At 44.0% G+C, this 17,300-nt stretch overlaps 4 protein-coding genes across 4 annotated transcripts in view; 1 reads left to right on the top strand and 3 right to left on the bottom strand.

The window, feature by feature from the left end:
- Positions 1-733, bottom strand: part of LOC109468693 (organic cation transporter protein-like) — a 6,565-nt gene extending 5,832 nt beyond the window's left edge. The window contains exons 1-2 of the mRNA XM_019767009.1: positions 656-733; positions 112-377 (exon numbers count right to left, since the gene is read on the bottom strand). Coding sequence (XP_019622568.1) covers positions 112-377; positions 656-733 — 344 coding nt within the window. The remainder of the gene's footprint in view (positions 1-111; positions 378-655) is intronic.
- A 5,615-nt stretch (positions 734-6,348) lies between these two features.
- Positions 6,349-8,547, bottom strand: LOC109469040 (mediator of DNA damage checkpoint protein 1-like). Its single transcript, XM_019767433.1, has 2 exons — positions 7,958-8,547; positions 6,349-7,549 (listed from the first exon to the last, which is right to left on the bottom strand). Exons 1-2 carry the CDS (start codon positions 8,240-8,242, stop codon positions 6,659-6,661), a joined length of 1,176 nt encoding a protein of 391 aa, XP_019622992.1. The 5' UTR covers positions 8,243-8,547; the 3' UTR covers positions 6,349-6,658.
- A 2,451-nt stretch (positions 8,548-10,998) lies between these two features.
- LOC109468387 overlaps positions 10,999-17,300 on the top strand; it is an 11,187-nt gene continuing 4,885 nt past the window's right edge. Inside the window, exon 1 of the mRNA XM_019766636.1 lies at positions 10,999-11,380. The gene's annotated coding sequence lies outside the window, so the exon portion shown is untranslated. The remainder of the gene's footprint in view (positions 11,381-17,300) is intronic.
- Positions 14,251-17,300, bottom strand: part of LOC109468388 (pre-mRNA-splicing factor 38B-like) — a 4,170-nt gene continuing 1,120 nt past the window's right edge. The window contains exons 3-4 of the mRNA XM_019766638.1: positions 14,546-14,728; positions 14,251-14,273 (exon numbers count right to left, since the gene is read on the bottom strand). Of these exons, the coding sequence (XP_019622197.1) occupies positions 14,251-14,273; positions 14,546-14,728 (206 nt within the window). The remainder of the gene's footprint in view (positions 14,274-14,545; positions 14,729-17,300) is intronic.

Below are 17,300 nucleotides of genomic sequence, written 5' to 3'. Positions count from 1 at the left end.
AGCGAGAGAACGAGAGAACGAGAGAGAGAGGAGAGGGAGAGAGGGAGAGAGACAGAGAGGGAGGGGGAGAGAGAGAGGGAGAGAGAGAAGGGGAGAGAGAAAGAGACCAACCGTTTGCACTGACTCCGTCTCCATTCCCCGTCCTTCAGCTCCCAGGGGATGGTGGCGTTCAGCAGCTCGGCCGGGGTCGCGTTCAGCCCCGAGAAGCTGGCCTGGGGAACCCGGCAGTGGAAGTCGGGCTCGACGGCGAGGAAGACGATAGCAAATACCTGGAAGCCACCGACACCAACAGGCAGGCAGAGGAGAAGGAAAATCCTCCGTTGCCACGGTCCAAATCCGCCCAGGTACTTCATAGCTAGGTCGTAGTTGACTGTGACCTAAGGAAAACCAAGGACATTATACCTTGGAAAAATAAACAACGCATCCTTTTTTGTATGAACAAGGACATATTTTATACAGACATTGGTATGAATAAAAAAAACTTTACATTGTCATTGTTCACAATGCCCTACAACAAGATGCACACTTCTCGATGAAATGAATCAAGTCATTCTTATGTTTATAATTGTGAATGGTTATACTTAAGCATACTAAAGTGAAACACAGTCCTACTTTACTTGGGATGTAGGCTCTTCTCGGGAGTTAATATACGAACCTGCACTTCATCCTTTTCTCCACCAGGTGGCGCGTTGTCGAACACCAAAGCTTCATCGCCAAGCTCTGTCTCTGCCATATTATCTTTTATACAGGGTAGAAAATGATATCGGTCAGACTCGTTGAATACATATAGCAGAGATCACCAGATACGTATGGTTCCACCAACTTGTTAAACAACTCTATATAGCGAACAAAAACCACACTAGTTTGTAAATAAAGAAGACACTAGTGCAATCTACCTACTCAATATTTTGTAATAATCACCAACCTAGAATTGAATTTCCCCATAATTGTTCATAACTATCGTACCGTATGCCACTGACTTTTGTGGTTAACATACTTGAGCACCTGTTACCCCTACAGAACATTCCATACGAGTCTCACAGACGCCATGATTGTATACACTTGTTCTGCTAGGATGCATATGCACAATTAGGCCGCCATTGTAGATACATTGTACTTCACTTCATACGAATTTCACAACAATGCCTTTAATAGGCGTGCAAAGTGCTTGTCATGTATCCATACACACCTCTGTACTTGCTTTTTATAGGCTCGCTGTGTCAAGTAGAGAATACGGCCAACCCTTGTCTAGTACAGGGTCTGCACAGTTCTTCTTGTGTTCAGTTGGCCGCCAGTTTTTCGTTCGTGTCTCCCCTTTGCGTGACCCTGACCTGAGTCCGCCACTTTACCCTGAGGATACAGCCAGGTGTGTACTAGTTCAGCCGGTTAACAATGCCAGACAAACCCTGTTGGCCATTCAATCCATGCCCGTAGCCAGGGGGGGTTCGGGGGGTTCTTTCCGAACCCCCCACAAGGCTCAAAGGTCCCCTTTTTATGTAAAGGTCCACTTTTTGGTCCACATTTTATGTAAAGGTCCAAGATTTTTCTTGAAAAGATGGACTGGAATCGTAGAAAAACTGCTCCCTTTGTCATTGAATAAAAATTTATCTCTGATTTTCTCTTGGAAATCCTCTCAAAAATGCACGATATGCCATTTTAGAAGGTTCATTTTTCAAAATTTTCCGCCCTAGGAACCTCGCGCATTCGGCGCTCGCCTCGCGCCAACGGCGCTCGAGGTCCACTCAAGCAGTGGGAAGAACCCCCCCCCCCTTCAAAATCCTGGCTACGGGCATGCAATCTAAATTGTATCTGTCAATGCGATTTCTCTCTTCAATGTTGGTTTAACCTCGACCTCATACATGTGTTTAAGGAATTACTGTGGCTTCTGATGCATGTAATCAGTGTTTTGGTCACGTCTCTGATGCCATGAAGCAACCAAAAATCTCATCAGTAAACTTTTTATAAATAAGTGTATTTCGGAAGTTTCGTATGTTTTTGTCTTTCAGATTATACCTTAATGGCATGGATCGCATTCGAATTATGAAGCCATACAAGTTAACACAATTGCAATTCTGGTCACTTTAATATTGGTTAAAGTTATAATCAGTTTCGATGCAATTCGTTGTATTATAGCGTATTTCATCTTCTTTCGTGTTACAGAAAAGTGCCAATTTTAGCACTAAAGGCTCAGTGAAAAACTCAGTCTTCCAGTCCAGGCTTTCCCACGATGTAAAACACTATCGATCATCACGGGACAACAGACGACAGGGCAGCCGGGCGAGGTCGCGCCAGTCACCGCTTACATCCATCAAAACAAGGCGGGGAAGCTTTCTGACATATATGTGACATGATTCGATATTAAATGCCGATTTCCAGAAATACATCTCCAGTTAAGAGCAGTCAGAATATGTACTTGTACTTGTAATAAGTGTTGTACCAAATTATAAACTTCATCTTATGCAAGGCAGAAAGTTTGAACGTTTGTATTTGAAGTACATAAAAGCTTTGACTTGGCTTTACATGTATAACGAACGATAGTAATCATTATTACGTTCTTGTACAACTTCAGAATTTTTTCTGAGGTTTTAGCGCTAAAAATGCCAATTTTGTGTGAATTTGATGGACGGCAGACAGACGTCAGGAGGCAATCCTTCTCTGTCAGACGTTTGATTGACAGCTGTCACCAGCGTGTCAGTTCGACAAGTTGGGGACAAATAGCTGATATAGATTTACCGGATTATGTCAACTGATCGTCTCATGATTTTCCCATCATGTGGTTCTGAAGGACTCTCCAAGCAGAGGTTTGGGGTTTCGCGTTGGATGCGGCCCTGTCAGTGATACGGTCTTGCAGTCAGCAAAAGATCTGCTTGGAGATTAGTTTGAAAGATTTACGTTCATTTACCGTGAACTTGTAGCCTCACTAGCAGGCTTATAGAACTGGGGGTTTGGTGGTCTTCGGCTGTTTTCTGATTAGCCCAGTTCTAAAAACGGGGGTAATTCAACCAGGCCGGCTATGTTGTCTATATGCAGTCAGAAAATAGCACATAAAAGCTCCTAAAGACCCTGAAGACCCTCAAAACCCCCAGTTTTTGGCATGCTATGGAGGCTATTATTAGAGATCTATTACAGGCCAGTCATATATGTGAAAGAACATTTCTCGAGTTAAAACGAATCACTTCACAAAACAGTGTCAGGATGTTGTGTGTTTATACCGGGTTTTGTTTGTTTACATTTCTGTGCTGTTTCCATTTTCTACATCACAATCACGTGTTAATATTTTGGTTTCACTTTAAGAGTGTTTTGGTTTTATGCTGTCAGTGTTCACCACCTTACAGTACAACATATGTAGTACAGTAAATACGCCTTGACTTAACTTGAATTTGATACTTCATATAAGACATCTTGATTTCATATACTTCCGGTGAGATGTTGCGTTGTCAAGAAAGGTTTATCTCCAAGCAGATACAGGGTCTGTAATGGGAAGAGAGAAAAACGCTAACCACTGCACTTTACGTTGCATTTTTATACATATCAGTGGCATGTATTACTTTTCAGTGTCAAAACGAAACTAGTTCGAGGTACGGAAAAATAATGATCTCCAAGCAGATATCAATGTTGGAGTGGAGGAGTAAAAATTCGACAAACAAGCAAACAAACAAACAAACAAACAATCAAACAGATAACTTGCCAGGGGAGTTCGCTAAAGAGTACAGTTTGCCGCTCCTTTAGTGTAATGACTCCCCTGACATGTTATCTATCTGTCTGGCCAATTTCTATTCTTTCCAGTCACCTCTGAAGCCTGAGGGAGGCTAGGCATTTGGCAGTCTCCACAAACAGATCCTACGGTGGGAGACAGTATCCACTGGCCAGAGGAAATTTGAGTGTCCTACACTCATATGGCCAAAGCATGCTGTCTCTCCACCGTAGGATCTGCTTGGAGATCAGACATTAGGAACAACATCTGCTTGGACCACCCGGTGAATCCTGTCGACGTCCCTATTGTCACTACAAGTTGTCACGTTGTCACCAGAAGTTTCAGCTGCCGTCTGACGGAGCCCAGACGGGCCGACACCGGCGTGCTAACCCCGATCTGCCGGGCCCACACCGGCGTGCTAACCCCGCTAATCCTCACACTCCGAGCCGTACGGACCGTTCCCAAGCGGAGGTGATGATGACGGTGATTAACAGATAACTACCCGGGCTTTGTGTGCTCCCGTCCCCGCCTGGGGTGCTGACAGAGCTTGTATAGGGGGCGGGTTCAAAAGGCGGACCGCCTTTTTGTAAGGATTATCCGCGAGACAAGGTGCGGAAAACCGCAGACACACGACAGAATAGTTTAATTTGGACCCGTGAAATCTGCAAAAGACAATCCGATTTGGGAAAATTAACACGATGAGACGGATATGAAATAAAACATAAGCGAAGTGTGGGAAAAAAGAGAACTGAAATTATGCGAATAGAATTTAGAAAGCATCTTACCGACGAGGTTAGTTTCTGCCATTGCAGACCTTTCTGAAAATAAAGTTAAAATTGGCCAAAAATGAGGTGAAATTTTTATCAAGGGACAAAGATTTCGTCCACCAATTACTGCTAGTATTAAAACCAGCCAAGTCCTTTGTCCAAGGTTTTCTTTGTGTTTTCTTTGTTTCCATACAGAGTTTTGGTAGAGACTACGCCTCTTTCTTACAACAACTTCGACGAATATATTTGCATCGGTCACTGGATTCTACATTCTTATACGCTCAAAATAACGAGTCCCAAGTTCTATCTACAAAGCATATTTGTAGACCACGTTTGGTTAAAAAATAAAAAAAAACTCCATGCTCCAGCACGCCACTTCTTATCGTTTATGTTTTTTTTTTCAACCAGCGAAAATGAACAATAGATATTTATTTTCTTTTACTCGGTCGTGTGAACGACTGTGTCCTGGAGTTAGCCTTGTTTTTAATTTTAGATTACTGTGTTTTTATTTTACTCCACTTGATTGAGACATAAACTGTTAGAGCGTGGAAACTGCCAAGTGAGAATAGTTCATACAATAATAAAAGTCAAAACCAACACATGACAGTGACATCCAGGTATTTCTTACTTTTAAAAGCACTTTCGGACTTAAGAAGCTTTGGTTTCTTCTTTTAGTGTCAGCCTGTATGGGTACCTTGTATTTTTCCCCGTTTATATTCCGTGATGTACATGTCGTATACGACCATTGCTTAGTTCCACATGAAAAATGTCCTGATCATTTTTTGTAAGAACTCGCCAGGGGTCTTGCTATTTCAACGACTCTGGGGTAGCTTGTTCCGAGAATGTGTGAAAATGTTAGCCTCTACCAGGCTTGAGGAGGCGGCTGGAAAGAGTAGAAATCGGCTAAAATAGAGAGATAAGCATGCCAAGGGAGTTTGTCCGTTCAGTTCGCTCATGCTTATCTCTCTATTTTGGCCGATTTCTACTCTTTCCAGCCGCCTCCTCAAGCCTGGTAGAGGCTATGAAAATGCCGCTACACTTTTTGCCATTTCCCTCGATATTGAATGTCGACGCTTTATCACTGGTCAAACTACTGGACCACTCACCATACTAGTATATAAGCTTTTAATTTTGTGTAACTCACTTTTCTGTCCCTAGAATCCTTGCACCCCCCTTCTTACGCTTATTTAGAGAAAGTATCCTATATAATGTAATGTGTGTGGGGGTGACCTTACTATTATATAATACTAAAATGGAAAAGTCCAAGCTAACTATTGTTATAGTCTCGCTATCTAATCTACTATAGAGATACAAAAGTATGGACAAACAATAAATTTCAACTTGTAAAAATAATTTATTTGATCTGCCATTTCTTCAAGAACAGAACAAGTATTGTAATCTTTTATATCGAACACAATATGCATAATAACTGAATCTCAAAACACGTAATACATAATCAAGTGAATATTATTGCCATACAGTAATGGCATACAGGAAAAAATTATTTATGTACAGATATATAATATAACAGACATTATCATAGCTAATATCAAAACAAATATAAGAACTCTTACGAAACGTTACAAAGATAAAAGACATAAAAGGTGAAAGTTTTTGTCCAAGCGACTTTGAAGATGTACAAAAGACGGTGTTATTGTAACGGCCAATCAAAGGATGTGTAACATTTGCATGACAACAGGATGTAACGCCCTCGGTGTTAGGCAGAACATTAGCGGACATGCGCAAGACAAGTGCTGTCTGGTACCGGTGTCCCCGGCTGTACAAGAGTGTGAAGACATAAATTATCTCTGGTTGCCATGGTTTTTCCTGTCTAAAAGGCGTTAATTTCGCCGCATTTCTTCTTTTATCAATAGGCAAGCGTTCAAGGTTATTTTACACAGTTTTAGACAAAAAAGACGAAAATACCATTGCGTTTAGATCTGTTTGACAAATTTTAGCTCTATCTTTGCAACATATATTTGTAGGGCGAAGGAGATACACAGAATACGACATACTAAGGATAAGCTAGCCTTCAGGCAGGCTTTGGGCAGTAAAATTGAATTTCTGGAAAATCTACAAACATTATATCTATAACACACAAATGACATTCACAGAGTAATAAAAATGTCAGATAATAGAGCCTTCAAATATTTACAATTTAGATATAGAATAGTCTCTGTTCTCTGTAATACCTAGGCTAGTGAACCAACTTGAAGTGCAGATCGTCGTCGTAAAAGCTCGGCGAGGTGACCTGTGTGTTGTACGGGGACAGAGGCTGGTGGTAGACCGGGGAGCCTTTGGTCGCGGGACGGTCCGTGAGTCGCGAGTCCAGTTCGAACATGGAGAGGGGAACGGTCGCGAGCGGACTGTCGGGGGAGAAGTCGTCGGGAAGGGACGGGAGTTCGCCGCGGATGTCTGGGATCGAGTCTACGTAGCTCGGGAAGAAGTCGATGTAGTCCCCGAGGGGGAAGGCGGCAGAGTGGTCGGGAGGGGTGGCGGGGTGCACCGCGGGCAGGTCGTCGGACAGAAGCGGTGTGGAGCACTCCGCACACTTGCACAGCGGCCTGTGCGTGAGCTGTGTGTTCGGGAGAGTTGTCCTGTACAGGGGAGAGTTCCTGGGGTTTGTGGCGGTGCACGGCTCGTTGGTTTTCCCGGTGTTCCCGCCGGGCGCGCGCGTGTGGACTGCCGGCGGACGCGTGGCCAGCCCCGGTGTCCCCTCCCCCGCTCTCGGGGCGAGCTGGTCCAATTTCCCGGCGGCGGCTCTGAACGGGGACGCCAGCTCGCACAAGTCGATGAACTCCATACTCGACTCGGAAGCGGAACTCTCCACGGGACTTCCGCCGATCTGCCACCCGACTTCCGACCCTTTCTCCTCCTCGTCCGCCGTACCCCAGAGGCTGAGCTCGGGAGACATCGCCATCTCCGCCGGGGCCGGCTCCCCGGGACCCCGCTCCAGCTCCTCCTGTAGGTACTTGATGTAGCGCACGGCGAAGCGGAGGATCAGCTTCTTCGGCATCCTTTTCTCCTGGCTCAGCTGGAGTCTCTCCGGCAACTTGTCCTGGAGCTGGGCGAAGGCCTGGTTGAACACCTGGAAAAGAGTCGATAATTTAGTTCAACTGTTCTAGCATGAAACGCACACAAATTTGAAGTTCTTTTTACCATTGCCACAAAGCAACTTGTCAAAAAGATAACAGTAAAAGAAGCCATCACACTAGTAACTTGAGTTCGGTCATTGTGAAAGAAAAAGTGAGAGTAAGATATCGAAATACAGAGTCTTTCAGTAATGCAGTATTTTGTAAAAACTAAAATAACATTTTCATGTTGTTCTTGTCATCAACGTTGGCACGAAGCAAAAGTTTCTTCTCAAATTTCAATCAAAACTTGTTTGGAGAATTGCAAGATAAACCATCAAATTGCGCAAAGACTGTCGTCTTCAAACAACAACTACTCACAGAAAGTACATCATCTACAGAAAATGTTTCAAACTTTCTCTTACCACAAGTCTTTCTCTCTCCTTGACAGCAGCGTTCGGTCGGGGTCTGTACTTGTACGGGTATTTCTTCTTCGGCTTGGGGACCTTCTGCTCGTCTTCCGGAGCCTCGGGCTGCTTCTTGGTCTTCTTCTCAGCGCAGTCCTTCTTGGTCTTCTTCGGCGCCTTCTTCACCTTTCTCCGCCGCTTCTTGGGGGGCTCCACGGTCCTGTCATCGGCGGGGAGGACGGGGATGTCCTCGGGTTCAGGCTCGGAGCGTTTCGCTCGTCTCTCTCGCAGTTCGACCGGCATGACTTCTCTTGGCGATGTACGATTCAGAACTGAGATGCCTTGCCGATCCGCGAGCTGATTTTATGGTCTTGACACCGCGGGTGTTCGCGGTCAGTTTTCTGTCTCCAGTCGGCGAGCTCTTTGTAGCTCGGGTCCCTACCGAGGCGTTGACAATACACGAGGATTCTATCGTCTGTAATTCCCTGTTGTTTGTCTTCAGGCATCAGGAACGACACGCGACAAATTGAACCCTGGTGACAAGTGGACGGCGAGCGCTCTGATTGGTCCACGCACGGAGGCGACAACGCGATATCCGCGACCCGTTCTTTTTGAGATCTCGTCGGGAAAAGTCACGATTTTCTACCGAAAAGAGGTGACAACGTGGGAAAGGTTTCTGCTCGTGGGAACCGATATTTCCCCTCTTGAAAAATTCATAAACGAAAAAAATGAAAGAAAAGAAAGCTTTTTTTTGCGTGTTCTTTGGTTGAGATGTTTTAGTATCAATCACGATTTATTTTAACCCCAATCTCCTGTTGTTGATTTTATGATGCGGAATTGTTGGGTTTACAACCGCGAGCCTTTTGAGGCTAGATTAGGTTAAATCCACAGGGATTCTAACCCAGAGGAAGTGGTCGCTTTATCTTTTTGTCCTTATACAAAATTAGCCGTATGTATCTCTAACTTCATTGGTAATACGGAAACCTTTGAAGATTTTAGCTGTAACAAAAACGACAAATAAAAATAGAAAGCAATGTAGTGTACAAACGATATTTCTTGACTGAAAATTATAAATATTGTTCAAACCTTGTTCAAACAATGTTGCTTTACAGGTCAAATAAAACTACTTTCTATCTTTAGTATTCGTAGTTTTCGCTATCGTTTCAGCTATTTTTTGCACAGCCGAAAAGGCCCGAAACTCTTCTATTTTGGTGTTTTATTTTAGTCCACTGAGGGATGGGTGTACCAAGTGGTGCCTAGTACCGCAGGCCACTTGCTAGTAGCACGTAAATAGATAAAAATTGATATCTAATTAAAACGTTCGGTTCGTTTTTCTCTTTGTTTCAAGATGAAATAAGTGCTCTTTTTTCACAGAGTTGTGGTCCAGTTTATTGCCTTGACTATCATGACAACATTTTTACTCTCCTTTCCGAAATTCCCAGACTTTTTTCTGCTGTCGCATCATTTGAACTTCGACTACTAGGCCCTAGAGAGAAAGGTGGCGATTTTCTAGCCTCTCTGGACAGACGTCCTTCACACGGTTTGGTTCCTGTACAACTTTTACAAGTCTCCTTTGTCTGAACGCTAATCTTCAAGCAGATGTAGGGTCCGGACCGGTCGTCACAGTATGCCTCTATCTGTCTTCTCCTTCCGTACAAAATGTAGTCTCTACCAGACTAACTACGCTGGCTATATATAGCAGAATATTTGCCAGGGGAGTTTGCCCGCCTTGGGGTTTGACTTGCCGTGTAGTTAGGGGGAAATCCACCATCTTCTCTTGCAGACTGACTCTCCTTTACCGAATCGTCTATTCTAGGATCCGTACCCCCGTAGGAAGGCCTGGTGGAGGCTAACAAAATGCACTACGGTATCATAAATATGTACTACATGACGCAAAATTACCAAGTCTACTATTGCGATCTGTTTGAAGCCTCTACCAGGCTTCAGAGGCGGGTTGGAAAGAGTAGAAACTGTGCTCATTCAGTGGACTAACTCCGCAGTCATGTTATCTGTCTATTTGGCCAATTTGTACTCTTAACAGCAGCCTCGGACCTGATAGTGGCAATATGATAATCTGTTTCACGTCTTCTCGTGAGTGATGATGAAAAGTAGACGTTTCCTAAATTTGCAATATCGGTTGTAACCGCTGGGTGCGCACGCTCACGAACAAAAACTCGTGAAGCCTAACAATTTCTCAACCGCTGCAAATTCACATAACCTGTGGCTTGCCTGAAAATCCTGGCTGACAGAAAATCCCTTTTGTCAGAAAATTCAGGTGAATATTCTTCTGCATAATGTCCTTGGGTGAACATAAAACATCAAGATCTATGCTCTCACCAGCTACTTTTCCGATCTTTACATAAAGGCACAACAACAACAAAATATTCAATAGGGATATAAACTCAAACTTGAAAATCAAAATTTAGTAGATCATGAGAAATTTTAGCATAGCATTAAAGAAAAGAGGTAGAATTTTCAAGGATATCATGTATATCATATAAAACCATGGAAGTACCTCCATGATAGAATATAATGTCCTCGGAATTTTACAGTCTAGCTTCCGAATCCGAGTAAAATCATTCAGACTGGCAACGCTACAACAGCCCACAGATGAAAAACACTAAAACACTGCCACAGAAACTACCAAAAATAACCCTGGTTTAAGAGGATAAAACAAAAATCGATATTTCTGAGACAGAGAGGAGAATAGCTCTTGTAAATAAGGAACGTTGTGGCGCCATGTTGGGATGACGTATGGATTTCCAATAAATATCGTCTGCGGCTGACAGAAACAGTAGGAGGTGGGGAGGGGGTGTGTACGGGGCGGGCGATGACGTTAGCTGGAACATACCAACTAGGAGGGAGGGGTTAATTTCTACTCTCTAATGACAAACATTTGTCACTCACTACTTGTGAAGATTACTAAATTTATTCTAGTATATTCTAGTATATTGCAACATTTTAAACCCCCGTTTTAGGAATCAAAGTGTTCAGACAAAATCACAATCAATGGTTCACCATCCAAGCTCAATAATGGAGCATTGGTGCAGGTGGACTTTGCTGCGCACACCCCTACATACGATTACAGATGGTACCGTCCTGAGAATGTAATCGCAGCCCCGTAAGGTGAACCATTCCTAGTGCATTAAGGCAGGCGAAACGTGGGGCTGCACTGATTATATTATCTCAGTGAGTACGTGTACGTGTGTGTGTGTTACCGCAACCTTACGATTCAACCTGACACTGGCGTTAGTGTCTGTACGGTGAACCTTAAGCGTACGGGCGGAGCCGGCGTCACCTTAAGGACGTGCGTACGTGTGTGACGTGGAGCAAAAAACACGGGCGGTCGCCGGACGATTCGAACACAAATTAAGACGACATTACAACTGACCTTTAACAGAGACTGACCTTCAAATCGTTAGAGGAGCTACCGGAGAGAAAGTAAGTGGACACAGTTTAATTACATAACATTTTTGTGTCGACAATACGATATCCTAGTATGTTTCATTGTCACTGACTGTTTCCACAATAATATGACAACGGAGCTTCTGTTGTGATCATATCTCGTTTTTGAGTTGTAAATATTAAAACGGACACGTTGTATGGAGACAAGCTTACAGACAGCATGTTCACGTGCATGTTATAATCTTTGCATTTTCTAATGACTTTTGATAATATTCATGGTATTCTGTCCATTTTTTACCGTTTTTTCCCCAAAATATTGCCACCCAAATAGCTAATTCTTAAAGACTTATCCACATTGTTTACTGCATGGTCCCTATATTTCACTATTACGTACTTTACTGTATGATCAGGGTATATATATATATGAAATCACATGTCTTTTATTTGAATCCACGTGTCGCAATTCAATGCCCGAAACCAGTTGTTAGAAGCCACAGTATTGTTCGCTGTTATCATTATGGAGCCATTTGAAGGCTATGATGGCCTTGCAATTGCATGTACAATTCACCACCGTTTTCCAATGCGCACAATTACATGGCTTTTAGGTTTTGCAAATCCTCGTCCACTATTCCTAGTAAATATCATAGACGACAGATCTAGAAGCCGATTTCTTGTTTTCTCCGGACCGATATTATGAATATTTCAGAACCGTATATTTCTGGCTGTATGTTATTGTCACTGATGGTTTCCACAGACCTAGACACGCGCTAACCTTCACCCTAAACATGACAGGGCGACATGTTTAAATTTATTACCGTTATGACACGATATGGCCTATGTTGGATACTCTCCAAGCAGAGGTTTGGGTTCTGGCTTATTTTTGGCGTGTTTTTATGCTTATTTCCCGGCCTTCCTATTTTGCACAGGTACCTACTTTTATGCCAGTGCAAAAACAGAAAGCCCAATAAAAAAGCCTAAAACACGCCAAAAATGAGCAAAAACCCAAACCTCTGCTTGGAGAGTACAAGTATATGTTGGACGCCTGAGTATCACAGCCAAGTCACGCGCACTGATGACGTAGCTACAGTAATGATTGACAGCAGCGAAGCACGAACATGACGCAGTTCCTCACAGCCCGGGGCGTCAGTCTATATCGTTGCCATGACAACGCGCATTGATTTTTCTGCAACAGGGGGTGACAAGATAACAGTACAATGCGAGAAAGAGATAGTATCGAGTCTCAACTCTTGAGAGGAAAAAATCAGTTCTTCAACGATGGAGATGATTGAAACCACGCTTCTTCGGTAATGTTCCCTGAATCATGAAAGCCATTGCCATATTATTTCTCCACACTTCATAGCTGTGAACATAATATATGTGAAATACACATAATAACAACAGTAAAAATATGACTATGACTACAGATGGACCCATATTATTGCGGAATAATCTGTTGCGGAATATTACGTCGGATTTGAGAACAGATTGGTCAATGGATGATGTTATTTGAGGAGTTGTACGTACAAGATATAAAAGAATAGCATTGCGCCGTGTAGCATCAAAGGTGTCTTAACCTGCATATGGAGATGGTATTTCGATCCGTAAAATAGCTCCAACTATTCCCATATAGACATCAGTTTCGCCGGCCTGTATACACTTACACCTACTCTCTATACACTCTATACTATAGTGCACTACTGTCGACAATATCCTACGCAATTCCATTTTTCAAATGTTTTGATTCCTGTAAACACTACACCTCCAGCCTTTTGATTCTAACCGTTCCCATATCAGTTAGTTTTGTTTGCAGACACTTATCATTTCCGAATTATCTAACAATCAAGATAGAACAAGCAGGAGTGGCCTGAAATGGGAAAGTTTAATTGCTTTCCAAAACAAAACGCCATTCAGTAAGTTCAAGGAACATTCAAGTACTAGTAACCATATATCAAACTTATCCACAGTTAACCTCGTACCAGTATATATACTATCACTATAGCTAAGGTGGTGATGGGGAGGTGGTGGGTCGAAATTCAAGCGGAGCGGACCGAAAACATGAACCGTCTCCCCCAAAAACAGAACAAACTGAGAAAGTTCGAAGGTCACGGGGGGAGCGGTCACGTGGTTTGTGGGCCGAACGAAATCTTTTAGTTGTATCTAATTACGAAAAATTTTCATGCGGACAATTTTTCCCAAATTATCTAACAATCAAGATAGAACAAGCAGGAGTGGCCTGAAATGGGAAAGTTTAATTGCTTTCCAAAACAAAACGCCAAAATAAGAAGGCCAAACTGCAAAAGAAAAGAAAATGACCCACAAACGAAAGAAACAAACAAAATAACCTCCCCCATACCACAACCAACTTAAAACAACATTGCAATCAACATTAAACACAATATAGCTACTAGTAAGTTGTGCGGATCTGATGCACCATCCTAGCACAGAGTTCTAAACGTTTTTCCAACGGAACCTTCAGGTATAGTAAATAAGCATCTGACTTCCAGTCACCTTGAATACGAATAAGATCAACTGGTACACCTGCGTGGAAGGCAAATGACGCACCTCCGCGACGGCCACTATGCAATGAATAACATCTGGGATCCAAACCAGCTCTAACTAGAATTCTCTTAAACTCTCTGTCAAACACATTCTGAGTTAACGGTACAAAGGTAGATTTGTAGGGCTTTACAAACGCAGCCTCTGTGTTCCTATTCGTATTGAGACTAACCATATTGCGAAATGCAGTCACAGGACATAACGGCGAGTTCGGTATCTCAAGCACTGGTACATACAAGACACGTTCAGCACATTGCAGTGTTTTTGACCACCTTATTCTGACTAACAATACTCCTCTGTGTACCACAAAATCTCTCAGCATGAACTGCTTAGTAGGATCAAATGTACTCTTAGCTAAGAAGTTCGACTTCCGCTGGAAAGTAAAGAAACTTAACAATACAATAGTCCAAATCGTTGCTTCAAAAGGAACTGAAATGTCCAATTGTTCATAAATCCTGTGCAATACTGATGGAGTGAACGGCAATTTCTGATGAGGTGTATGCTGCATTCGCTTGCTGAATCCCCGTTTCAGTAGTCCCAAGTCCGGTGAATCAAACGCGGCAGTGTCCCAGCCGAACAATGTGTGCAAGGTCTTAAGACCGCTAATATAATTTGCAATTGACCCCGGTGCTCTGAAAGAACGACTTAAAAACTGAGAAAACGACTCTAGTGTGTCCAAGGTGGCTGGAAAGGCAGTTATATCATAAAATGTACAAAACAAAAGATAAGTCCTCAACTGTGTTCTAAGATTTGACCAAGTTCCTTCCGCGAAGGCAGCAAATTTTGTCCGACGTGCCTGTTCTCGCAAGTAGCTCAGGTCTGTCTCAGCTGCAACATAAAACACAAAGAGAGCAAACTGTCAGTAAGGGCAATCCAGGACGAAATCTTCCTGAAATACCGGTATTTCTATCGTGTCCACATCCTCTGTCAAGATGTGAAACTGTTCAGCATGTTTCGATGAGAGATGCCATCGCGACAAGTGGTCGGCGACTCGGTTCTCCCGTCCTTGAATATGCTCTGCCCGTAAGACGAAATCGCACGATGCCGCGATCAGCCAAAGTTCTCTCGCACTATGAAGCAAATCCTTGTCTCTTGAACGTCCCGAATTCAACACATAAACACACGCCATATTGTCACAGTTGATCACGATTCTGGACCCTCTCCAGCCTGGTCCCCACTTCCTGGCCGCTACCACAATCGTCAGCATCTCCAAGACATGTATTTTAGCTCCATATTGTTCGAGAACAGCAGTCGGGAACCTGGAGTGAAAGAACTCACCATTACAGATTCCCCCGCACCCTGTCAGACACGCATCCGTGGCCACAACTTCATCCGGTGCACAATAGATGTCCGGAGTCAATAGTGAGACTCCATTGAACAAGGTCATAAAACGTCGCCACCAACGCACATCCAGCTTAAAGTCACGAGACAACCGAATTCTATGATGACTCCTGCGGACACTTCGTAGTACTTCCAACATGCGCGAAATGAAAAGACGTCCAGGTGCCACGCATGCAGACACGAATACCAGTTTCCCAATCAGTGACTGAAGCTCGCGTTTCAAAGCTTTCTTCTTGTCAATCCACGCGTCAAGTAACAGTCTCACTTCCTCCAACCGAAACTGTGGGACTCGCTTCACCATCGCTACGGTATCAAACTCAGTCCCTAGAAATGTCATGCAGGTCGTAGGCTCCACCGCTTTTTCAACCGACTCTTCCAACCCCAGGCTGTGTAATGTTCCCTGCAAACTGTTGAAGGCCTCCATCGCGACTTGAGGATACTCTGCTCCCCCAAAATCATCTAGATAATTGCAAATTGAATAACCTTTCTTTTGTTGTATGAACGTGACTGCAGAGGTGGTTGACTGACAAATAAAAGCACTAGAACGAAGGCCAAAAGGGCACCTTGTATCAACATACCACTTGTTCCTCCAACAGTAACACAAATACTTGTAGTCTTTGGGATCAACCGGAATTTGTCTATACGCTCGTTTCAAGTCCGTCTTGTATAATAAACAGCCACGCCCCTTGTCTAATATCATATGCGACAATGTATCCACAGAGGGGTAGGTCAACTTAAACTCCTGTCCTAAATAATAATCCTTGGGAACAGCATCATTAATAGAGAAACCTGCCGGAAAACTGCAGTCTACTACAACTCTTCTCTCTATACTGTCTCTCTTCTCTACTGTCTGTAACGGAATCGGCACCGCCGGGAACGAAAAAGGATTCGAATCAAATGGTCCGGCTATGGCACCCAAACTAAGTTCTTTGGAAATAAACGCATCTACGTGTCCCGCATAATGTCTAGCTGAGTAATGATTCTGAAAGGATACGTCGACCGGGCGTTGATACAATTCCGGCTCCACATTAATCGGCCACCCGAATGCTAAGAAATCAACAATACGTCTGTCTTCATAGTCCACTAGTAGTTCTCTCCATGTATCGATCTTCAAAGCCGACTCCACTGGAACACGTGCGCCAACAAAGTTATGTCCTTCACACGCCGACACCACCCTGTGTAACTCGATCGCCTTGTCTGGGTGCGCTGCTCGCACCGCCCTGTACGGAGGGAGTGACGGAGGCTCTTCCACCAGCTCTTGCCTGAGCGGCACGAAAGGATGCTTCGTTGTAGGGGCAGCGGTCTCGGGGATGTGGCTCCTGGGTGTGGCGGTACACCAGGCAAGCGCTGCAGACATGTAGCACGTTACTATTCCATCTCGCACTCCAGTGCCCGGATGGCAGGGAACATGATCCTGACTGAAAACCGCCACAATAACGCGGTCTAGAAGTGCCTACTGTATCACGTGAGGGTGGCTTACCCGTCCGTGGCTCCGCCCCTTGAGCACTCCCGGTTGCAACACCACCCTGTGTACGATAATGTCTGTCCCTGATTGTGTCCAACATGTCGGAATCAGACCAAGTCACCGTCTCGTGCCTCCAACCCGTACAAAACCGCTGCATGTAGCTCTCTAACCGTGACCCAATCATGGTAAACCGCATCAAACATCAAGTCTGACAGATGACATAACTTGTCCTCGACCACACGGGGAACTTTGTGACAATGAGACTCGATCACATTCTTTACATAACCATGTACAAACATCGGTAATGTTAGTTCATCATAAGTCACGCCACCATTTTTTCCGTAGCCAGGGAAATGAGCCCTTTCTTGTGGCCATTCTATCTTAACACGAGCGGAGCTAGCATCATTTATGGTACGAGTGCGTCCTGTCTTACCTTTCTTTTGACGCCTGTCTCTTGAACGCGACTGGGACGACGAACTGTCCGAACTGGACCGATTCCTGCGACTCCTTTCTCCCCCGTTTACGCGATGAAGCAGCTCTCGACCTTCCTCTGTTGTCGCTCCGTTTTCTGTGTCGCGTTTCTCTGTTGTCGCT

Source organism: Branchiostoma belcheri, unplaced genomic scaffold (assembly GCF_001625305.1).
Source record: "Branchiostoma belcheri isolate BF01 breed outbred unplaced genomic scaffold, Haploidv18h27 scaffold2, whole genome shotgun sequence".
NCBI classification, from domain to species: Eukaryota; Metazoa; Chordata; class Leptocardii; order Amphioxiformes; family Branchiostomatidae; genus Branchiostoma; species Branchiostoma belcheri.
Note: the sequence above shows the minus strand (reverse complement) of the source record. Positions and strands in the feature narration are given on the sequence as shown.

What these genes read in the sequence shown, in the direction of transcription:
- LOC109469040 (XM_019767433.1), bottom strand. Translation starts at nt 8,242, where the DNA reads ATGCCGGTCGAACTGCGAGAGAGACGAGCGAAACGCTCCGAGCCTGAA. An exon ending in AGGAGAGAGAAAGACTTGTG is followed by an intron (nt 7,550 to 7,957) that starts GTAAGAGAAAGT and finishes ACTCTTTTCCAG; the next exon opens with GTGTTCAACCAGGCCTTCGC.